The 25,732-nt window shown below is 36.0% G+C and overlaps 1 protein-coding gene across 1 annotated transcript; it reads left to right on the plus strand.

Moving 5' to 3' along the window:
* Window positions 1–19,420: 19,420 nt before the first annotated feature.
* LOC137924374 (uncharacterized) lies at window positions 19,421–22,371 on the plus strand. The gene has a single exon (XM_068767772.1). It carries the CDS (start codon window positions 20,444–20,446, stop codon window positions 21,974–21,976), a length of 1,533 nt encoding a protein of 510 aa, XP_068623873.1. The 5' UTR covers window positions 19,421–20,443; the 3' UTR covers window positions 21,977–22,371.
* Window positions 22,372–25,732: the final 3,361 nt, after the last annotated feature.

The raw sequence follows: 25,732 nt of genomic DNA on the forward strand, positions 1-25,732 counted from the left end.
ACGTGATCTTCTCCATAGATTTCCTATAAGACCAGTTGAAAGCAGCGTACGTCCACCATGGTCGACGCTCTTCCCCGCGCTTGCCGGTTCATGGTCTCTACTCCAGAATCTTAAGGCTCCAGCAAACATATGCTCTGCGCGTTGTGTGGCCTGTCTACTGCCACTTTAACTAGTAAATCTGTTCGACTATGTCAGTTACATTCATTCGTATTCATACTTCAGCGATCGAATGAGGAATGAGGTAGTCGGATTAATAGAGAAATTTAATGGCGAAATTCTAAATACAACCTATTTATGTATATATCTATGGCTTGTTGAGTGATTGTAAGCTAGTAATGTTTAAGTAAAAACCTAAAAAGGTATACATATAAATAATTTAATAAAGTTAGGAATATTCTTTGTCTGTATAGAATAAAATAATCTTTAAATAGAAATATAAAAAGAAAAATATAACTCATCTTGAACAGGTTTAATTTGAAAAGTTTTTTAATTATACTTATGGAAAAGACTACCAGGAAGTATTCATAATGATATCGTGTTTTTAAACAAGATATGTTAATATAAAACCTCAGTGTTGAAGTTTTAGTTATTATCTAGAAAAGAGTTAGCAAGAGTTTAGCCCGAACTTAATATTTATAGGATAAGTAGATTGTTACATACAGAAATTATAATGTCCTTAAGAAGATTTCTGTTCCAGACAATCACTTATTATAGTTATCCTGAAAAAATCTGTTGACAATTTGCGTCAAAGAAAAACATTTATATACATAATTAATATAATATTGAGTTTTTATAGTCAAATCATTTATCTTAATTAGTAAAAAGTAAATCTGTACTTATTATGTGTTTAAATATCGTGTAAAGTGTTTACCTGTCGGGTTAAGGGTTTATCTCCTATTAAATCATTTCCTTTAATTCATTGGAACCGTCGCTCAACGTAATCGTTCATAACCTCACTTTTACCTTATATTTTTCTACTAAAATGGATTCTGGTTTACGGGCCAGTATTAGAGAATTAAAACAAAATTTGTAGAGTAGAATGGCCTCTTTTGAAAGTCTTTTGCATAACGCGCAAAATACTTCAAAAGATTCTTCGGGAACAGCAGCGGAGTTCGTCTCGCGTTTGTTACCCAAAATCTTAACTTGCTGCAACAACAAATCCAAGCATTAAATCGTAATGTCGAAGCCATGGAGGTGCCATGAGACGTAGAAAGATCCTGCTCATTCATGGTACTGACGAAGTAGAAAATGAAAATACTATGCGAGTTACTACGAAATTGCTGATTCCGCGGATGGAGATCTTGGACTTCGGTATCGACAAAATACAACGTTTCTAGAGGCTGGGTCATCCTTCTGCGCGGAAATACAGAGCCATTCTTGTAATGTTGTAAGACACATTGGTGTCAGACAATCTCTGGCGCAATAAGACCAAGTTTAAAGGGTCTGGCATTACGATATCAGAGTTTGTTACTAGAGCATGGTATCTTCCTGGCGGCTTGCGAAAAAGTTCGGCATCATCGAATGTTGGACTAACCAGGTGTTGAATCCCAGTGGTCGTTATCGAGTTGCGTCGTTGTCTGATCTTGGTTGGATTCCTTTTGGACACTGCAATTCTGGTGTAATAATCAATGTCTATAGGTGATCTGAATAGTGACACCGAGGATTTTTAATCCGGAATTAGTGATGGTAGCTTCTCAAGTAACGAAAGAACTCTGGTGTTTATGAGTGCTTTAATGTAGTCCACATTAATGCGCAAAGCATTCCAATTCATTACTCCGATTAGCTGGCCTCTTTTTAACTGTTCACATTTATAAGCATATTTCAGAATCTTGGTTAAAACCTTGTCTACCTTCCATTTTATACTCTCTTCCTGGATTTCATATCGAACGATAGGCGGCACCGGTGGTGTTGCTATATATCATCGCTTACACATTCATTATACTATTATTATCACGTCTCCGCTGCCTCCTCCAATAAAAGCTGATGAACATCTATTTCTATAAATAAAGCTGCGTGAAACCATGGCTTTATTTGGTGTTTATTACAGTTCTTCCCTCCGCATCGACTACTTTTCCTCACTGGAAATAATCCTTAGATATCTAGTTCCTTCGTACAGTCAAACTATAATCATGGTTGACTTCAACACCTATCTCTTGACTCCAGATCTTTCCCTCTCAAGTCCATTATTGAACCTTGTAATCTTTCTATCCTCCCATTTTCTGCCACTCACCATTTTGCGTACTGTACCTTCTCTCCTAGAACTAATCTTCGTTTCCTCCGTAGACCATGTGAGTAAGCATGGCCAACTTTCTGCCGATTCCTTTTGAAATCATTACCTAATTTTTCTATCCCTCCGTATCCGTCCACCAAAAGCATCACCCAAAATACTTCTTCAGCGTAATTTTCGCAAAATGAATATTGACCCTACCTACCTACGCAAGGATGTTGGTGATAAACAGCATTAATTGATCCCAAAACGAATATTGATAACCTACGTAAGGATATTGGCGATACACAGCATTAATTGACAAAGTGTGTCTGACAGACACAGCAGTCGTAGAGAACTGTCAAGTAATAGTGCTGGTGCCTAATTGACGATAACTTCTTTGTGATGATCCGAAAGATTTAACCTTTTGATATGAAAACGAAAATATGATTCAGAGTAGAATTTTTTTTTTAAATAATCGGTTGTGTAGTAGTGTTAGTTCGCTTATGGTCCTAGATAACTAACCGATTAGAGGTTTTAAGAAAATCTGCGAAACGAAATATATTTGAATGCGACCCGTACTTACCAATATCTTTTCAGTCATCCATTAACGAAACATGTGAAAGTTTATTGTAAGTTTGTACACGGAACTGAATAAAACTTTTACGTCGGAGAAAGCACTGCATTGGGATTCTTTCTTTTTTTCCGGTCAACAAAATGTACATCGTATTATAATGAAAATTCTTTCGAATTTTAACCCATATTTTGTTCGGGAACTCTGTGTTCAGAATCATTAAACTAAACACACAATGTCATTGGATATAACCAAAAAAAAATAGTCTAACAATCTTACATTTTGATTAGCGATGACAACTTGAAAATTAATTTGGATATCATCACAAGGCTAAACTAATGCAATTCTTTGTTGAATCATAATCATATATCAGTAAAATTATAGAAAGAAACCATGGAAGTAAAAAGTTACCATAATTAATTATATCGATAATTGAACGCATTAAAATAAATCTAAATTTGACAATTGAAAATGCTTCGGGCATCTATAATTAGGAGTATTACTATAAAAAACGGGACGAATCTCCAAATTGGTTTGTCGTAGAATGATATGTATAATAATATTTTATATCAAAGTTTGAATTTAATAGGTAATAGTCTTGACTATGTAGGTTGCAACGGTAACAGTTTCTGTTGCCAACTACAGGTATTGATCTTTAGGCAGTGAGGAGTGCAAGCCCAAAATTCAAACATTCCATATTATGAAGTACCTAAAATAGTGTAACCACTCTTTATAAATATATCACCACTTTTTATTTTACATATACGCGAAAAGTAAAATATGCATTATTATAATAATATAAATGAGGGCCCCTCGAGTCTGGTTATACCATGGAGCATCTGTCGAAACGATGTAAACGCTTTCTCATCTTCCGATATAGTGAAACACATACAACATGTCGTGGCCTGAACCGAGGTAGTCGACGAGCTTCGTTACTTTAACATATTAAGGGTAATTGCCTTCTGCGCTCTGCCCCCTAGCGGAATCTATAAACACCACTAAGATAGCGGTGTAAGCCAAATAAAAAAGTTAGTAAACAGTTAATAGTTATCTCTTACAGATAACCAAAGTAAAAAGTCTGAAGAAAAGGTAGTAATTACAGAATATGTTACTATCTTGTATGCATTGTATAGTTGATATATTTATGTATTTACACATTATTAAAAGTAAAAATATACGATGTGAAAGTAATATCTGTTAATATTATATCACAAAAATGTTGAAGATGTAAAAAAAATCAGGATGTACACGATGATTTCTTGAAGGCCAGTCCCATGCCAAGACGGTTGTTGTTCAACGGTTCCAAAGAGAGTCGACTTTTCTCATAGCTTCGGTTGTGGCTCGCCGCTCAACAGTTCTGCGATAGATGTGTACCTGCTGGTGTGGCAGCCGCAACTGTTTTTATGTTAATCGCAATACCACGGAAACATTAATTTTGCTATTTCTAGCTCGCAGTGTAAGTAATTAAGTCGAATATGGGAATTATTACTATGCATGCATCATCACAATATGTAAGTGAGAGACATTTACAAAGTTTTTTTTACTAAAGTGCTATAGCGTTCATGCTCCGTATTGCTGGCTACTGCGGCGATAATTCTTTAAGGTTAATCATTTTTGCGCCTACGCATTCAAAAAAAATCGTGTGAGACGAAATTTTTGTGGCGTGAATTTTATGATGTTCCGAGAAAAAATTGGGGGACCAATACTAAAATTTATAATGTAGATTCGAATTAGCGCCAGCGAATAAGGCATAACATAGCCTTTGAACGTGACCTAAGCTAGTTATTAACGTCGGTGCGTTATTGTGAACGCGACCGAGGCTAGGGGCCTTCTTTCGGTCAAATTTATTATATATCTACACTCCAGCGGCTAGTGCGCGAGCGCATTGGAATGTTTGTTATAAACAAAGGTCCGCTGAGCAAAAAGCGCGCTTTCACAACCTCACGTCACTTGAGATATACCGTGTTCCGTCAAATGTTAAAAGTTTTTTACTGTACTACCAATTATACGTTTATATTATTTATATTTTATAATTTCTATTTCTATATATAGATATATGTAGTAATACTACTATACCAACATGCTACGTTACAAATTATCAACAAATTTTGTTACAGACTAATTAAGATAGTCACTTGAACAAAAGCGCTTTGTTATGTTGAAACGCGCTGTGAATACAAATGGGCGGTCACTTTCAGGTTTACTAAATCCAAACATTACCCAAAAACGACGGAAAGGTGCGACAACGTTCGAATAAATTGATATTTTATGCCCGTAAACGAAAACAATATCTGTTATAGTTTCATAATTTGACGATCATATATATTTAAGGTATAGAAAGAATTAGCAAAGAGTTGTTAACTCTCATCAACAAAACTGTAACACTTTTGTAAGGTCAACCTCGACTGTTCCACATGGAATGCTTCTATGCATTACTTGTATTAAGATACAGGGCTATTTATAAACCTATATGAATAATATCATAAAGAGTTTTCATAATAGGTGTAATTGGAACTGCAATGTTAATAAATAATAAAGTAATCAATCGATCGATTAAGAAATGAGGAAATTTGCAAAAGGACCAATGTCAAGGACGTAGCTGGAAGATTTACTCGTCTGAAGTGACAGGTGGGGGGGGGGGGCATGGTCACGGCTTTGGGACCGAAAGCTTCTCGAGAGACAGCTACGAGCGGGTAGACACGGCCCCATTAAATGTGTCGACAACATTGTTATGGTCGTGGAAACTTGCTGGATTCGGACAGCGTAAGGCTGGTCTGCTGGTCATTATAGAAGGCCTTTATCTTGCAATAGGCATCTATTAGGTGATATGATAATAATAATGAATCAATTGGCAAGAAATTAATTCTTAAACTAACTATCTTTCTTATAAATTGCCACAATTTCTGTATGAAAGCAACTCATAGGTTACAAGTTTTTATGAAAAATACAGGTGTTTAAGTTATGAAAAAATTTACTAATGTTTAAAAAAATGTTTGGCTTCAAAATAGTAGTCTGTCTACGGTGTGAATTTTACAAAATTTATCTTTTCAGCGAATAATCAAGCGTAATGTACTTTGTCGTGGTTAAATTTATGTAGCGGAAGAAACTTTTAATATAATACGTAGTTCCATTCTGCATATAGAATGTGGACGTGTCTGCGAATATGCATAATATTGCCGTTACTAACTGAAATTTTGAGATATTTTAGCTTCAATGTAGTGTAAACGCTAAGTCGGTGGCATCGTCGTGTGTTGCATTGTGTGGGTGACGTGATTTCTCGCTTCTGAATATATCTCTTATGAAATTTTGACGTATTATAAATGACGTACGTCCTGAACATTACACTTTTCTTCTATCTGATTGCATATATATTAGATTGGATTAAAGAAAGCGACATTGAAGGATTACCTTTGTGCTTGGGCGATTATTTATGGAGTATATATTTACTTATATACAACTAAAATCTATTATTGCTTAGTGGCGTTGTTATTTCTAAACGAGTGAAACGGAGTATGCAGTTTTAATGAAATATATTTGTTTAATGTAATCAATTGACCGAATCATAAATGAGAAGATTCGCAGAAGAATCAAATCACTAATATACCTCGAAGAATTTCATGTCTAAAGTGGCAGTGAGTGGAGTACACCGTTCATACCTCCGGCGGCCGTTGAAGCCTGAAGGTTTTTGAGTGACTACCACTAGCCAGTGGGCACAAAGTGGGTAGGCTTCCCACTAAGTGGACCGATAACATAGTTAAGGTCACGGGAAGTCGCCGAATCTGGGCAGCACAAGATGATGATGATGATGAGGGCCTAAGTCTTGAATTTGAAGTAGTTGATGAAACTGCTCCTAGATGATAACCAAGATTTGTGTGTATGCCGTCTGATAATCTGGAATACATAAATCTTAAGTTAAACCCAGTGTTTGTTATTAAACATACTTAAAAAGAGGTTCTCCATAGCTTTAGCATAGAAAAATGCTTTCATAAAACCCGATGAGACTGTATTAAAACAAAAATGTTCAACTTTGCCATTGTTGAATTTTCGAAATACATCGGGTTCTTCACTTTAATAATCTCATACTTTGGTATTCTATTCACACTAATTCTCTTCAACGGAAGAAAGTTTTCAAAGAAATATATTTGTTGTTGATTTATAGACGTGGTCTTTATTAAGCTCGGGATCACTTCACTTTAATTTTAAAGGTACTCTAATAAGCATCTCATATGTTACCGATGAAATTTTTGTTACTATTTTTACGATAATTCTATTACAGGAAAAAAAAAAACAGGGAGCTGTGGAAAGGTCTGAAGTTTTCTTAAGTGTTATATAACAACGATCAAATTATGATCAATATATCACAATAATGACAGTTTGGCAAAGTAAATTCAGACGCTTGTACATGGAACGACGCTTTGCGAATGGTGAAGTTGATGTCAAGAGAAATGAAGTTTGAGTACATTAGAGCAAAACCTATTAATCACATAAAAGATAAGAGAACTTCATCATTACTGTTTCAGAGTTGTAAACAAGATTAGTGTTATCATTGTCGACTTTGTTAGATTTTATTCTGTATATTTATGTTACTTTATTGGAAGTTTAACTAACCATGGAGAGAGTTACGGTCGGGATTTCTCTACGAGATCGATCTGGAGTATGAAGATCCGTAGACGAACGAGAGTGACCGAAGTAGCCTATTAGCTTGGCAAAAATGGCAGTACTGTAGACCACACAGCATGCAGGACAAACAGTTAATGGCTTCTTAAAATTTTGACTTTGTTAAGGTCGTCAGAAGACAGTGATCCGTTTGCAATAACCCAGTTTGTTTACTGGGGCTAACTACTTATGGGGCCTCTGGGTTAAAACAGGGAATTATTTTTCTTAACTTTTAAGATTTTTAAATTTTTTTGAATATTCTCCTGTTTCATACTTCATGTTTACTGTTTTATTTCTTCTTCCATCCTTCACATTATCTCTCACTCCCGTTTTTAATTACTAGTACTTTGAGATAAAAGCTCTTTTGAATATAAAATACGGTGTATTAATTACACTAGAAATTGTACTGCGTAAGAAATAACGAGGTTTTACTGGATAAGTAATATGTAGGTTAAACTCTCTTAACGATCTATTATTATTTCTCTAAGCTGACCTGATAGACTTTTTCACGTTTTAGCCATGTTTCGAAAAGACGAATTTTAATGAATATAGATATGATATTTTAAAAACGTGTTAATTGAAATTTTATTTATTACAAAATATTTTCTGATACGTAAATATGCGGATGCTTTTCCATAAAAATTACAGGCAATTAAATTCGACCATGTGAATCACGACTTATTCACAGACATTAAAATGCAACAGTTTATTATTTTTAGTCGTAGGATTATTTTTGGAGATTTTATAAAACTCATAAAAAGACGAATGAAATCGGTAAAGTTCTTCGCAACGTCATAACGTTATTAAAGAAAATAGGGATTCATTTTTATATATTTAGATTGGGGCAGAATTCTTCAGAGAGAAAGAAAGACACATAAATCAAAAACCGGACTATGATGTTCTAGAAGTTATGCTGCTAGCCGGTCTAGGCTTTGTGCAGCTTCATCAAAATTGAGCCCGTGGAATCAGAAGTCCATGGACTATAAATTTAAAACTGGGGATCGTACTCCAGTTACGTGGAAGATGTCCACACGCGAAGAACTATACCCGTGTAGGTGTATAGTGTAGTGAGTGGGGTGTAGTGTATGTAGGACGAAGCGAAAACTACTCGGCGGTCGGGAGAGACACAAGCCTCTCCGGACCGCCCTCGCTTGAACGCGAGTTAAGCGGACGCGGCCGCCGTGGTCTGGCGTTGAGACGGGGAACGGATATTATTTAATTATTTACATTTCGCTTTAAGAGCGGCGAGAAGGGCCGAGTGCTTCGTAATACATAAAAAGCGCTCCGAGGGACCGGAGGCTTTGCGGAGTTTTGCGTCGAGAATGCAGACCTAATCGAAGTCTACATTGGCGAGGTATAGCGCGAGGGCTTTAAGTTTCTTTGTAGGCGAAGGGGACCTGGTTTGGTATTTGGTGAGTTTCGGTTGCTCGTGAGCCACCGATGGGGCAATAGGGAGGATGGCAGGCTTGCCTCTCGAGTAGAGTGGCTTCGCCTAGGCTGAAGTGACGGGGCGGTGGGGGAGAAGAGGTTTCGAAGTGGGCTTCGAAACTTTTTCCGCGGGAGCTGAGCAAGTTGGTCGGGCGGCGACTTTGGGAGGGCGTGAGATCGAGGGGCGACCTGCGCGGCGTTTTTTAGGCGCCTTGAGGCAGCCCATGTAGTTGGCGGGAAGGCTCTCGGTCTTATAGAGGACACACGCGAGTAGTGTTTCTGTGACCGCGGGACGGGGACAGTCTGCAGTCCCGTGATCCCCTAGGCACTTGACGCACCGGGGGCGGGAAAAGCAGTTGCGGGCTGCATGGCAGTACAGCAGGCATCTGTGACACTGGCCAACAATGCCTCTGCGGTGAGGGGCCTCGAATGAGACCCCTGAAAGGGAGCAGATCTCTATGAGGGCAAAGATTTGTTTTCCCTCAGAGGAAAGCTCGATGGTTGCCATTATGAATGGCATGGGGAGCTTGGTGCGCAGAGAAGTCATGCTCTTCGCGTCGATGATGGGGATGCCCGCTTTCTTGAGGTCGTCGATTACGTCGGCTTTCTCAATTTCGTGCGGGAGGCCGCGGATAACGACTCGAAGTCGCTTTTTCTCGGGGAGGGCGTACGTGTGGAAAGTAGTCGTCGACAGTGAATGTGCTAGTCAAAATACCTTAAGTGGTATTTTTAGCTCTCGACTTGTCCATCTCGTTGGCGAGGGGCCACGAGTGGACAGATTTCCACGTTAGTTTGTGTGGTTTGTGATTTGTGTTAGGTTATGTGATAGCAAAAAGAATAGTCACATTTTATTCACTCACAATTTCAATTTTTGTGAGTAGGCGGTACTGAGCATAAAGTTATGTACATATGATTGCCACATATTACGAAACCTTACGTTTGCTGCGTAATTAGACGAAGCGTTGACTTATGTAAATAAGTCTTAATTTGATTGATGTAAATTGCCTTGTTAGAAATCAAAGGGGAGATTCTGCAGTTTACTATTAAGAAATCTTTGTTGAACTTTTAATAATTTTTGATGTTATTGTAAAAACTAATCAACATTTTGTTCAGTTGCGTTTTTATATTTATGTTTATTATTGAAATTTCTGTATCGGTCCTCCTTTCATACATTTTTTTTCAGCCTTTTTCTAGATGTTTCGATTCTCTGGATTATGTTCGAATTAAACAAGATCAAGTTGCACCATTCTTCGTATTTGTAATGAAAAGATATAACAAATCTTTGCGAAAGAAAGAAGAAAGCCAATTTTTAGATTAGCGGAATACTTAGTTTTTCACTGCTAAATACGAAATGTTTAAATATTATATTTATTGAAATGATACTTATCTGTTTTATTGCGCTTCTAATAAAGATAATGGAAGTCAAAAAACATAGTTATAATACTCTTAAATATCGTTATGTTGACACAAAAATTAATATTCTTTTAAAACTAATTTGGAACATTTTACTGCCTTGCCAAGGTTCTGTAGGCAATTTAGTACTTTTTTAAAACTAAACTGAATAATAGCAACTTCTTTACTTACAATAATAACCTATAGTAATGTAATTCTCTAATTTCAGTTGTGAATGAAAATGGTTAAAATTTTTTCTTATTGTCAAATGTTATTCATGTTGTGGTCTCTCGTGATTGAGAACCACGTGTATCGCTTGTTGGAGATTTTTAAATAAATAAATTAATTAATGTTCAGAAAAAAAAAACGCTTTTATCATATAACTTATAGCAATTAATTTGGTATTACTGATTATATAATTTTATTATATACAATTAAGGTTTATTTCAATGCTATTAAAAATTAATTATTCGTCATAGTTTTATTCTGAAAATGGACCGTAACACTTATTAGTGTAACTGATTTTTTGAGAAAAGAAGAAAAACATTTTTTGAGATTAATTATTTATTACAATCAATTAAACTTTGTAATTCAAATAAGATAATGAACATGTCGTAGTATATAATTACATAGTATGAAATTTTAATTACGTTTTCTGCGAAAACATGGTAATTTATAATTAACATCATAATTATCTTTTCCCTTTCAAACATCGCCTGTTGGGTTTGAAGTGCGGTACAAAAATTACAGTAAACTTGACGATAACTAGCTAACTAGGAAACGTTTCGTGTGTAATAACTAACTTTTCTAATTTAGATGTGAGAATGGTGAATTATAACAACGCTTTCATCTTGTATGTTAAAATGGTTACTTTAGGAAAGCAGGTAGTTTCGATGAAAGTATACTTGTTTTTTTTTTTTTTTTTTTTTAAATATATAATAAATAAATATTTATACTACGACAAAAAATGCAAGCAGTGGTAGTAGTCGCGGGTCCGATTCTTGGGATACAGTATTACAAAATTCACACTTTGTGAATTAATTATTTACGCTTATAAACAAATTTCCAGAGAATGGCAGGAGCGTCCTCTGCGTATTATAATACCACATTGCGACCGCCGACCTGCCTGGCAAGCGTGGCATAATCACAATTATTACATCTTTCCCTCGTAGACATCCTTGAGGGAGGCCTATCCTTTACAATGGGCTTCTATGGCCATAAAATATTTATACAATAGAAAGGTACATGAGTATTTTTTAAGTTCAAGATAATTGACTAAAGGTATTACACAGTCATTAAATATTATATAAAAAGTATATTGCCTCAATTTATTTTTTAAACTGATATGTATGTATGTATTAGTTACAGCGGAAAATAGATACTAATAAACGGTAAACATAAGTTGCAGACCTCAATATTTTGGCCAGTAATTTATGATATGACTTTAGATTTCTCCGATAATCCAGAATATAAGCGTCGCTGTAGCTTCTTCCGAAACTTCTTCTCCTAGTACTTATGCTTTGCGTAGTAGTATTATTAGGCAATTGCGTAGTATAATGTTAGGCAGGCGATAGTAATTGACTAAGTCGATCTTCCCAGGCGCCTTTGAGGTGGAACGCTAAATGCGTTCGAGTGATAGACCAAGCCGCATTCCTTTTTTGCGGGCTCTTGCTCCAGGTCATTTAATGCAGCGATCAATAATGAAATCTTGACGGCTTCTCACTCCGGTAATATAACATGTGATATAACGGGTCGAGCGGGGGGTTCCGAGAGAGTGCTCCGAATTAAGTTATGTAAACGAAGCTTAGGCTACGCGTCTTCCGCGTTCTGCTCTCACAAAGTAGAAGTAAAAATCGAAATAGCTTTATTATGAGAGAACATCGCACACAACAATCCTCAGTTTAAAATTAAGTTCACATTAGCTTGTATCGCGGTGGCGTGTACTGAGAAGAACTAACAAGAGACAGTAGGATTTGTAATTTTTTTTGATGTTTGAAAGTCCGCGAAATCTGTAAATACCAATAAGCCAACAGAGAAAAGCAAGACTACAAAAAATTTGTTTCTTTCCGTTCTTCCAAGGTTAAAACAAATATATCACATATTAAATTTACTGGGAATATTATTATAATTTCAAGATTCGAAGCCTGGCAATGAAAAAAAAAACAATGTAAAAACATTCTTATCTGCATTTCTCTGTGATGTTTATTTTGATGACTAGCTTGTTTAAGAGAAAATAGTACTACATGAAGTAATAATTTACCTTCCGAGCCACAGTACCAATGTGAAACATTTCTCACTATAATCACTACGGATAATAAAAAATATTAATCATACATTATTAAACTGAAAAATAGTAATTGTAGTGACTTATAGAAATAAAATAATATAATATTTCTACACGGATCGTTTAGAATGTGTTAGTTCGAATCCAATTATAAGAAACGCCGCGTTCCGTTTTAGTGCCGTAAGGTAAATGTGTTTGTATTTACATAGTATGCTCTTAACAGGAACGGATATCTAATGGCGCCTTAATTTTAGGTAAATTGTATGATTGGATTTCGCAAAACATTCTCATGAAAATATGTTTTAAAAAGTATTTTTTTTCAGATCCTCGAATATTAGATGGAATTCTATTACACCTATTTTTAATGTTTATATATAATAATACGGTTTATTAAAATTAGGTATAATTTGTAAGTCCTAATAAAACTGAAATCTACATTTACGTACTCTAAAAGTTACCAAAATTTTTATCGTTAAACCAGATTTCGATTTTGTTTGCCGAAACATTAATTAATAAAGTTTTGTTGCTGTAACGGCTAAGTTTAATTAACGTCAGAATTTTAATGCTTGACATTTTTATCGTTAGTTTTAGATCTGTTATGACAGCTTACAGAGAAATTTATCGCACGTCGTTACTATGAAATTATTCTCTGAGAAGTTGTGTATATATTTTATAAAATAAATCAAGGGCAAAATAATCATGCTTATAACGTTTTTCCTTTGATGCCCTCTTTTAAAAAGATTTTCTTATTGAATTTGTAATAAATTTACGCCACGACTTTATGGGACATTGCTTTCTGCGTCGCTTGTATTAACGTCGATGGAACACTAGAGAAAAATGATATCACGTTGTTCTTTATTTTTAGTAGTTCAGTGGTCGAGGAATATTCCTCCGTTGTTAATATTTATACGCTACATATATAAAACTGTATAAAAACGACCTTATTCGCATTTCCCACGACTGATCATTCTAATAGTTTATGTGAATTATATGAAAGTTGTTAATAATTTTATTCGAAGAATATATAAGTGAAGAAAGGATAAACAAAAAGATTGTTTATTTATATTATAGATACTCTAACATACTCGCTTCAGTTATACGTTACCGTTACAGGGAGTAACAGCCGAAAAAAATAAAGATAATGTATTTTAGAGTACAAAGTAGTTACTCTTTTATTGATTTTATGTCTAAATAACAAACGACAATTGTTTACAAAAACATGTTTTCTGTTTCGTACAGTGCAATGTTTCGATAATTACGTGATTATATTTTCCCTGTAGTGTTTTATGGTTTTGTCTATTTTTTTGGACACGATGGCAAATATAAGTCAGCTAGGGACAGGTGTCTCAATTTACTTTTTGATTTGTGTTGAAAATTAAAATATTTTTATTATTTTTCACACAATTCATTCATTTTTTTTGAATCCTATAGAAAATATGGAAAATATTGTTTTAATTTAGCCAAGCACAAGTTTTACGGTGGCCAATTTTTCGCAATCAATTTTGATTTTTATAGATAATTATTATAAATATCATGACAAGTTTGTTCAAAACATACATTCTAATATTTAATTTATAAATTTACTCAACCATTGAATTGATTTGTAAGTTTAATTCAATTATTTGTACGTTAAATTAATTCTTGCAGTCCGGCTCCAGTTAAGGGATTCGTTAAAAGCGGTAGAACAGTGTACACAGACTACGAATCGACATCGCTCGATTAGACGGATTAGCTTCCAACGTGCGGAAAATGTTTAGTTAGTTTGTGCACAGTGAAGGTAACTCATTTGAAGTATAAAAACTAAAAATAAGAGAAAAAGCTTTCATATAGAAGCTTTTACAAATAATCAGTTTCATGTTCTGTTCTGTCAGTTTATAAATAAATTATTTTTTATGTGGAAAAATAATAGCGTTATCCTGGTAACTAAGTCTAGAGTCCTTCCCTTTTTATATATTTTACGCAAGTAACATTCTTCTAATTATTTAGTAATAACATTTCATGACTTGTGACTAGATATAAAAATTAGAAAAATATACGGAGAAGTCTTTAACAATCGTTGTATATTTGAGAAATTCAATAAAAATATTAAAAGAACTAATACAATATTTATGAAATATTGAAAAAAGGTTTTTGGTCCCGTTTTTGAGACCTCTTGTACCTTCTATAATATCGAGGATAGCGAATTTTTTTTTAGTTTTATGTTTTTTTATCACTCTCCTCTTCCGTTATCCAAAATCTCTGTTAATCTTCTTGTTCCATTCTTTACATTTTATTTTATTCTCTTACAATTTATTTACATTAAATTTACACATTGCCTCTAAGCCTCATAGTTTTGATATGTCACAGCACAGTTTTAATTTTGTTTTTTATTTCACGACTCTTATACTATGGTTGTTTTGTTTCTTTAATTTTCTTTAAGTCGTAGGCCTCAGACCTTATCGCTGTGCTACCACTGCATAATATGTTGCATAATATGTTATTTCTAGTGCATCGCTATGCTACATGCAAAATTATTTTTCTGTTTTTTTTTTTTTTGAATAGTTCGTCATCAACGCCCACGCAACAGAGTTCCATTTCATCAGGACAATACGACAACGCATTCAGTCAAACTAATAAATGAATATTTGGCAAGTGTATTTACTGTATTGTATTTTTATTTATTTCCAAAAATAAAAATAAGCTTCGTGGATGGAGGATTTCAAAATGGTAAAAGCGGCAGCTGGGTTTAGAAATGCTGCAGAAAAGACACCCTGAGAGCTGTATGTTCACTGTATCTCATATTGCTTTGACAACAACTATTTAAAAAAATAGTAAATCACTTATAAAATGATAATTTATATATTGGTATTCTAAGTGTCTCCTCTCGTAAAAAATATTATGTTTATAATTTTGATTAATTGAAAATAAGAATTTTTTTTCAACGTATTATCTTCTGAGTTAACCACATTGAATATTTATAACTACTTTTTTTTTAACACGGTGATGATTTAAAAAAACGTTCCTCTGCTAACAAATAATCTGCACTGGCCAGTACTATATCGTACAAAATGGGGTTTTAAACGATATAATACACCACAAAGCCGCGTTAAATATGACTATTTTTAGAGATATCATTCAAAGGACGATTGGTTACAGCTATAAAACTTCTGTAAAAATCTTTTTACTATTTATTTGTTTATAATATTATATTTGAGAGAAACTTCTGGAATGCGACTAACTAATTATTATGCCTAAATTTTATGCCAGTGCAATACCTGCAGGAACAGATGGTAAACGATAATTCATTTAAATATTTTCATAAGTGTATTTCGAAAACTTTTTATCTTACTGTATTAATTTAATATTATTTATTATTTCTGACACCATTGATTTTTGCGAAGATATCATACACTAATTGACAGCAAATGAGACAACACTAATATAAAGTAGATACAAAAGCCGTGTGGCTTTCCACAAAGAAGCAAATCAAGCAAGTAAAAGAAGATAAATAACGTGTAATTGACATAAATACTTAATTACTAATAAGAAATTAAAATTAGACCTCATGGACACATTTTACATTAAAGATAATAATATAATGATTTTATATTAAGGTAGAGATAAAGAGCCGGTCGGTTTAGGAAAATAAAAACTGAACAAGTAAAAATGTGAAAAAATCAAACTGTTAAAATTATAACCTTAGATATAAAAAGTTTCTGCTACTTGAAGGTAGAGGTATGAAGGAGTGAAAAAAATAGCAAAATTTCAACACTTAAGAGCTTGATCTAAAGAGTGGCCTGTTAGAGGCTTATACCTTATACAAGGGCACGAGATATTATTGCCTTATAACTTAGCTAAATGCAGCTCATAATCGACTGGAATACATTACTGTTTGGTAAATAAAACGACGCTTCAAACAAATGATCAGTAAGTTCGACGCGGCAAACAACTATGGTACTAGAATAAATATTTACGTAATCATCAACTTATTTAAGTTAGTACTACATTGGATTCGTACAAATTTTCATGTGCGCTTTTTCATTCTAATACTCGACAATACAGAATTTTACAAGCCTAATTCGTATTAAAGAGATTAATGGAATCCATTGTACGCGGATTTAATCAGTGAAAGCTTTTTGTGTGAAATCGGTTATCCTCTTTAAGTTGTCTTAAGGTATTAAGATAGAGCTTAAGAGATAAAGTTAATAGATCCACTTCAAGCTTCTGTACAGGCGATTAAATTTAGAAACAAACAATAACATATTTATACTTACAAAATATAAGTATATTATACCATACACAGGCAGATAGACCTTAATCACAATTAATTAAATCAAATAATATAGTAATATGTAATGTATGTGCGAAGTTTTGTTTGTACAAAATACTGTCACGTTCATAAGAATATTCCTGTTAGCCCGGATCAGAAATAACGTCCACTATGTGACGCTGAGTTATGACTAGCTGAAACCTAATGCTTATACGTCTCGAAAGGAAATTAATCATAGGGAAATAACTGGAAATGGAAACGGTAATGAAAATCTACTTACATCTTATTCGAATGTCATAAAATAAAGATTTCCACATAATTCTTACAATTTACTACATAATTATCAGATCTAAGAATGAACACGAAATATTTTAATATTTCTTTATATCCAACGCAATACATTTGTCTTTTATAAATGAAACTAAACTTTTTATGTACCTACTCATTTTGCTTAAAAATGTGATAAAATAAGTTTCATTGATATATTTGTCCAAGACAAAAAAATTGTCCGAAAGTTTTTTTTAATTACGCGGCTTACAAAATTTTAGTTCTGCTTGTTTTAAAATAACCGTATATGAGATATAATACCTTTTATTGACATTTTTTTTCTAAAAGATGATTAAACCTTTTTACTGTAGCTTATCTTAATTATTACGATGTTACAAACGAGATATTTTTATACAATATATATATATATATTTTTATTGTATATTTATATACATAGTAGATAGATAGATTAGATATACATAGTTATATTGTATATACATAGTAGATGATCCATTGCTGGACAAAAGGGCTGCCCTGTAGATTTCCAAGAAGACTGGCTGGATGCGTTCTACATCGAGCATTTCCGACGAAGTCATTTGTCCTATACGTGAGTAGAAGTCACACTTTTCTCGATCCATGGTCTCTACTCTAGAATCTAAAATAAAAATTAAGGCTCTCGCGCCCAATTACTCTACGCGAGACAGAAAAAGATTTATAATTACTTTTTCACTGTCGAATCTGGGGTCAATGTTCATAAGCAATACTCTTTAAACTACATGGCAACCAGTGGCTTGTAAAACTTGATAAGCTCTAAGATATCATTAAATTAAATTAAGTTTTCGTGATCCAGACGTGAAGTCTAATTAAAAACGAAAACATTTTGTTATCTTCGTCAAACACTTGTGTTTTTGCGTTTAAAACTAGAGATCGCATAATCAAGTATGTATTTGGCAAAAGTCATTTATTTTCTCAGAAATTATAGAGGCATTACTTATAGATATAGAAGTAAAGGAAATATTTTCATAGTCTGCCTGTGTTCAAGTTGTTGTAACTTGTTCACCATTTAAGAAGTAAAAACATCCTTTTACATTGTCAAGGATTTTTAAGCATTACTATTGATAGAGCTTGGGAATCACTTATTTTAAGTTTCCTATGAGCACTTATCTGATCAAGGCGCATTTAGACCCCCGGAGCTTTAAGTTAAAGTGTGCTATATTAAGGCAGTTCCCTTTGATTCTAGTAACTATCAAATTGGGTCCTTTAGGCATTCTTTTCATGACTGAAGTGTAAGTAAGTAAACTATAAGTGATTACTGTAAAAAATTAATGAAATCAAAATCAATCAAACATATATATGTATATACAAAATATAGTAGTATATAATGATTACATAAAAAAATTTGATTCATATAAGGAAGACATGTATTGCATTGGATGTAACGAAATATTAAAATAATTCGTGTTCATTGTTAAAATAGATATTTATATAGTAAATTGTAGGAATTTCGTGGATATCTTCATTTTATGGCATTCACGTAAGATGTAAATAGATTTTAATTCCTGTTTATATTTCTCATATATTTATCATTAAATAAACAAGCAGCGGGTAACTTCAATTTCAACTTAAATATGTATCTATAAATATTACACATATTAGAAACAATTATTTAAGAAAACCATTGAAGATCTTTAACACTAAAAGTTCAGATTTTCCAGTTAAGGAACTGATACTAACATTACGTTAAAGGGTCAGGGATTTTAATATCACCAGCGGTGGATAATATCTAAAATATTTATTTTCGGATAAGATTTAGTCTTTCAATAAAATAAAATAGTTTCCCAGGGGTCTAAATCGACCATTAACCTATATAAATTATGGTTATAACGCTATTCACTTCACGCGAAGACGTGTCGAAGGACTGCAGTCTTGTCTGTTTTTGAAATACTATCTTATTACAAATATAGTAAGCACATATACTTATAATACTATGAGTACAATAATATAGAACTTTAATATGAAGTGTTGTGTTATATTGTTCACAGAGGATCGTTGATAGTGACTATCTGTGTAGTTCTTGACCTGGACTCCCTCTCAGCCTACCGCGTGCTCAACAGCATCGAAGTGGACACGGTCTTGGTCCAGCTCTTCTCGGGGCATGGGGGGTTCTCCGAGTACCTTCACCGTTTTAAGCTTAAGGAGAACTTCTGGTGTTTCTGTGAAACGGGCATGGACCAGACCATGATCCACCTGGTATCTCACTATCCCGCATTCGGAGGACTCCGGGTTGACTTCGAATGCCGGTTAGGTATAAATATAAAGATATAAATATATAAAGATTGGCGAGGACGTTACATCACTCATTGCGAGCTCAGCGCTTGGAGTGTTCGGACGTGTCTCACGACTTTCCCGCCTCCCTTAGAGCTGACTTGCAATTAGGTTCGCTGTCTTGCACCCCAGTGCAAGATATATCGGCGCACGCCGTTTGGAAGTGCGGATCTGTCCTCGTGACTTATCCGCCGACCTCTCGGCTGTAGCAGCCCGCTAAATCCGCGCCCCTGTGCACGGATTCGCTACGCTCGGCGTTTGGAGTGTCGGACGTGTCTTCGGACTTCCCCGCATCCCGTAGTTGCCGACGTAGTGTCCGCTTCTTGCACTTTTCAGTGCAAGAAAGACCTGTGTACAGCATTTGGAGTGTCGGACGTGTCTTCGGACTTCCCCGCCTCCCTTAGCAGCTGTCACAGATTACTGTTTCGAACTGTAAAGAACGTCTGAAGTCGTCCCCGAGAAGCCGGCAGTGATCGCACGTCCAGTCTGCGAACGGTCGCGGATTGCGTTGCTCCTGTCCCTTCGGTCCGGACGGCTCCTCCGTCGTGCCAGTCAAGAAGCAAGCCGCAAACCGAACTACGCGTTCGGTCAACATCCATCGGCTTGCCCGCTCCCCGCGCCCCGCGCATCGATACACGTCGCGCGTCGTCTCCGTCCCCCCCCACCCCGGGGTGGGGTCGCGATCCGCGTCGACTTGGCACTTCCCCCCCCCTCCAACGGCACCCCCGCGCGGGTCGCTTAGGGTAATTAGGTAGGTAAGGCTAGGACCGTTAGGCGCGTTACTACGGACGCCGGGTGACGCCGCGTCCGTACGACCGTTTAGGGTTCTGTCTTCGCCGAGCGTAGTTCGATTCACTGACGCGTTGTGACGCTCAGTGACGCGGGTTTACCTCTCGCCGGACACCGCTGTCCGGCACAGGGGAACCCAGTGTGACCTCAGAGGTCACTTCAATTAGATTTCGCGTTCCCACGCTCTATATCGTTCCGCGCGTACGATAACCCCCGCCCTCCCTCTCTGTCGTAAGGCAGGGAGGTGTCGCGTGTTCCTTATACACCTTTACAATGGCGCAATCATGGCGTCACTACACGGGTCCTCCATTCGATCTAAAATCTCCCCCTAAGTCTTCAAAGGCCGCCAAATCCAAGGCCGGCGCGAAGGATCACCCATCTCGCTTCACGAGTGACTCTCCGCAGTCACCGGACACCCCAGTTCGTTACGAGAAGCAGCCCCTTCCTGTAAAAAAGCCGGACGCGGAAGACGACTCGTCGGACTACACCTCCGGGTCCGAGTTTCTCGACTCAGACTCGGAGATGGAGATTGACGAGTCGAAATCTGCGTCCCGGTTTGACGAGTTCACACTCGTCACAGGCAAGAGGAAGCGCTCACTGCGAGCTACTCTTTCGCCTACTCACCAGGACAGTTCTAAAACTGCCTCCCCTCCGAAAAAAGCCGTCCGCAAACCATCTCCGACGGCTACCTCCTCTAACCCGACCGATCAAAGGTCCGCTCAAGTCCCTCAACCTAGCGGAAATAAACCCCCGCCGCCCGTCTTTCTCCACGATAAGCAAGCGTGGAAATCAGTCCACTCATGGCTCCTCGCCAATGACATGGGCAAATCAAAGGCCAAAAATACCACTCAAGGTATTATGGTCAACACCCTAACTGTAGACGACTTCCGTCGTTTCACTAGATATTTACGTGAGGAAAGCATCTCCTTCCACACGTATGCCCTCCCCGAAGAAAAACGACTTCGTGTCGTTATCCGCGGCCTCCCGCTTGAAATTGATGTCGCCGATGTCATCGACGACCTCAAACAGGCGGGTCTCCCAATAATTGATGCGAAGCGCATGTCGTCGCTTCGCACCAAACTCCCCATGCCACTTATCATGGCTACCTTAGATCTCTCCGCCGAAGGGAAGCGTATCTTTGCCCTCAAAGATATCTGCTCCCTGTCAGGTGTCTCATTCGAGGCACCCCACCGTAGAGGCATCGTCGGGCAATGCCACAGATGTCAACTCTACGGGCACTCCGCCCGCAACTGTTTCTCCCGCCCTCGGTGCGTCAAGTGCCTAGGGGACCACGGGACAACAGATTGCCCTCGTCCCGCTGTTACAGAGACGCCGCCCGCGTGCGTGCTCTGCAAATCCGAAGGCCACCCAGCCAACTATAAGGGCTGTCTTAAGGCGCCTAAAAAACGCCGCACAGGCCGCCGCCCCCCGCGCCCCTCAAAAAACGCAGTCCGACCCCCCACCTCAGCCCCCGCGGCAATAGTTTCGAAGCCCACTTCGAAACTTACTCCCCCGCCACCCCCGCCGGCCACTTCAGCTTGGGCGAAGCCTCTCTACCCGAGAAGCAAGCCCGCCTCACTCCCTACCGCTCCGCCGGTTGCCCGTGAGCAACCGAAACCCGCCACCGGGTCCCCTTCACCAGCCGAGGACCTCAAATCCTTGGCACAATACCTCGCCAATATAGATCTTGACGAGGTCTCCATTCTCGCTGCGAAACTACGTAAAGCCTCCGGTCCCTCGGAGCGCTTTATGTGTATCGCAGAACACTCGGCCCTACTCGCCGCTCTTAAAGCAGAGTTTAAATAAACTTTGCTTCCCCTCTCTCACATTATGACGTAACTCTCACATCGATTCTCGTCGATTTCGATGCACTTACATGCACTACTCACTTACTCATAATACGGCGGCCGCGTCCGCCTTATTCGTAAAAAGCGTGGGCGGTCCGGAGAGGCCCGTGTCACTCCCGACCGCCGTGTAGTCCTCGCTTCGCGTCACATAACAAACACATTCATACACTACACTATACACCTATACGGTTATAGTCTCTCACGTTTGGTCGTCATCGCCGCTACTGTGGTACGTTCCGCAGCCCATAAAATTTCGGCCCGTAGACCCCTGTTCTACGGGTTCCATTTAGATGAAGCTGTAAAAACCATAACCGGTTAGCAGCAATAACTTCACCAGATATCGTATCGTATCGTATCGTATCGAGGACGTTATGACCTCACTAATCAACGACGAGGGAGCAAGACCAAAGTTCCTAAAAGTGTGCAGAACTATTACGGAATACGTGATAAAAACAAACAAGGGTTAAGCTAAAATTATAAAATTGTAAATAAAAGTCTGAAAATAGGCAAATAAATAAATAAAATAAAATATGTAAAAATATATACCTAGAGTAGATCAAAAATGTGATATAGAATAAAAACAAAGAAATTGTAATAGTTGAGGTATGAGGAGAATAAATAATGGCATCGAATGAAAGGGAAAATGAATATGAAAGAGAAAGATAGAATAATTGTAGAAAAAGAGAAAATAAAGGAATGAAAAATCATAAGAGGAACGATAGAAAAGCGCAAAAGTAAAATTATTAAATAAAAACAATGTCTCTGTCCCAGAATAGATAGGGGTACGAGAGGTCATCGTAGCAGGGCCACATAAAAAATTATACACAGAAATGGCTACACTATAATCTTACGATTTAAAGTACATATCCGTTGATATTGAAAATAATGGAAGAACGCTCTGACTCTATGCTAAAGGGAACGATAGTAAAAAACAATATGCATAAACTGTAAATGACAATAAAAAGTGACCAACCAGCAAAACCGTTAAACTACAGTCAATCATCAAAAATATTATTAATTACTTTACATTGCCAAGTAGATAGTGCAAATAGATGACCGCTGGGAAATCAAGCGCAGTGAAGGGACATCCAGCGACAAAGAAATTGACTTAAGGGCACTGGATGCAGGCAGTTTCCAACCGGTCCTCTGCGAAATTTATGGGGGAGGTCTGTTCACGAATGGACTTATAAAGGTCCACTATTGAAGGCGTCTCCCATAGACAACTTAAAGCTGAATTTATTAAGATCACCGCATTAGAGGATAAAGTGTTATATTACTTAAGGATAGCAACATTAAATACTTAGTATGTTCTTTACAACACTTTAAGACAATCTATGATACATATCATGTAGGTTATATGCAATAAAATTAATTTACGATTTCCTAAGCGCATGGCTAGTAATAATTTATTCCCTATATACATTTAGCTTAATTCTAAATTCAAAGTTTCGTGGTTTTGTGGCAGTTAGTGTTTAAATCCCAGTTGCAAACTAATGGCGTAGTAATGTTGTAGCAATCGAGGCAAATTTGAACACGAGTGGCAACAGCTTCGTTCGAATTGCATAGATTAGTTATCTCCTGTGATTAACACTTTAATGAATCCGGTGCAATGCAATATGAAATAGAAATACAAATAGTTAAATAAAAGTAAAATATTTTGGAATTTTTAACGAGTTGCTATTTAATAGACAGACGTATTATTGTGAAAAAACAAGCATATTAAATTACTCTTAATATTAATATTGTTTTATTAATTAATAATATTATTGTGCTGGTTGGTACCTATAGACGAAGAACCTACTTAATAATAATGTCTTGTTTTGTTTTTGCAGTAGACTTATCGGTTTACAGTTTTCTTTTTTCTTATTTTTAACCGTTTTGCATGTCTATTTGTGTGAGTTAATGTATTATTTTTTTATTAGTTTATTAAAAATAAATAACCGATTTGGTAAGCGTTCAGTGGACTCTAAAAACCTGGATTATTGTTGATATATATTGACAACAATTTGCAAATTATGATGGAAACGCTTGCTTTTCAACAAATTAGATAGGCCAATTGCTCAAAATCAATGTTCGTATAGGAAAAGTTTATTTTTTTTGTGGTCTCCACTATACGGGACTTCTCCTTCTACCGCTATTTGTGTGGGAACAGGGCTCTTATTTATTCTTATCTTTCCAATCTTTCACTCTACAGTTCTATCCTCATCACTGCAGTTTGGTTTTTTTTATTACAGTTTATCACAGATTTTTGTTTATGAATTCTCTAATATGTATATTTATCATAGTTTTAATACATCACAGTTAATTTAATTACATTTTAATTAATTCCTAATATAATTTTTATTTCTTTTCATTTTTATTTACATTATTCATTTGCCTTAACACCTTCGTTCTATTTATTGCATTTTATGCCCCAACCCTGCAGAATCTGAGGAAGGTTTCTTCTTTTTCAGCCAAAATGGAGACGACATTGGCCTCTAAGGCCTATAGGAGAAGTTCCGTCCACGCACTGCACTACACATTGTTATTGTATTATTAGTGCGGCTTAGCAAGCTACTATCACCTACCACACTGTCTGGGTCTTGTCGTATTTTATAAGAAGTAATTGCTTTGTTTTATTACAACGCGATGAAATGTCAATAATGGCTTGATGCAGGCCTCTTTCAACCTTATTTTAAATAAATGTAGGAAGTTTATGTTCAATATTGGACGTCCTATTTTTGAACAGATGATGACAAGAAGTAAATTTGATATGTAATAGCGTAATACTAAAATAAAATAATACTAACTTATTAATTGATTGAAATTTATTTCTCCTATATTTTAAGCATCAAAATAATTTATTTATTATTTTTTAACATTTTATTGCGAAATTTACTACTTTAAACATTATTTACAGTATCGCCAACATTATTTGAAATTGGTGAAAATTTGTGTTAGTAAATATTTATTTGAAAATCGGTGGAAAATTTTAGAGCTTAGTCGTTAGGTAAATGGAGTCGATAGAACTAGCCGTATGTATGAACCAACATCGAAAATTGCTGTTAATAGCCCAGCTACGGGGTCAGATGGTCTTTACATAAGTGCCATTGTCTGTACTTAATGATCGGATGTACGACTGACGTTTGATAACTTATTCGGAAATGGGAAACGTTGATCCAAATTACTTTTCCATTTATTAGAAATATTTATGTGTAAAGATATAATATTAATTGATAATGGTTAGTACATTTCATTTCATTCTCTATGGTTTATTATCGGTATATACATAAATATATAAATATATATATATATATATATATATATTTATGTATATATATATATGTATATATATATATATTTGTATGTGAACGAGATTCTAAAGTAGCATCGGCCAAAAGACTTAAAAATTTTTAAGAAGTCTAGCCTATGAAGATGTACACCTTTATTATAAGGAGGTATCCCTAAACCTTCCACGCTTGCCCTCAGCTATGTGCAACGCACTCGAACCCTCTCACTACAACGCTTAGTACTTAGTACTCGTACGACGAAACCAAGGAATATTATGTAAATAAATATACAATATAATGAAATTACGTCGCTTTCTTTACGCCTTATAATTGAAAAAAAAGACAGAAACTAAAGAGCTTTACCGAGTAAAGATAAAAAGCTGACAATCAAGAATAATTTTTAAAGAATTTTTTTATCAGTATTGAAAATTTAAACGAGTATTAGA

Source organism: Battus philenor, unplaced genomic scaffold (assembly GCF_028537555.1).
Source record: "Battus philenor isolate CCGP_79_NKW_IND1 unplaced genomic scaffold, ilBatPhil1.0.hap1 SCAF_10, whole genome shotgun sequence".
NCBI classification, from domain to species: Eukaryota; Metazoa; Arthropoda; class Insecta; order Lepidoptera; family Papilionidae; genus Battus; species Battus philenor.

Bases quoted from the DNA above. Each gene is read 5' to 3' on its own strand.
- LOC137924374 (XM_068767772.1), top strand. From the start codon at position 20,444: ATGGCGCAATCATGGCGTCACTACACGGGTCCTCCATTCGATCTAAAA.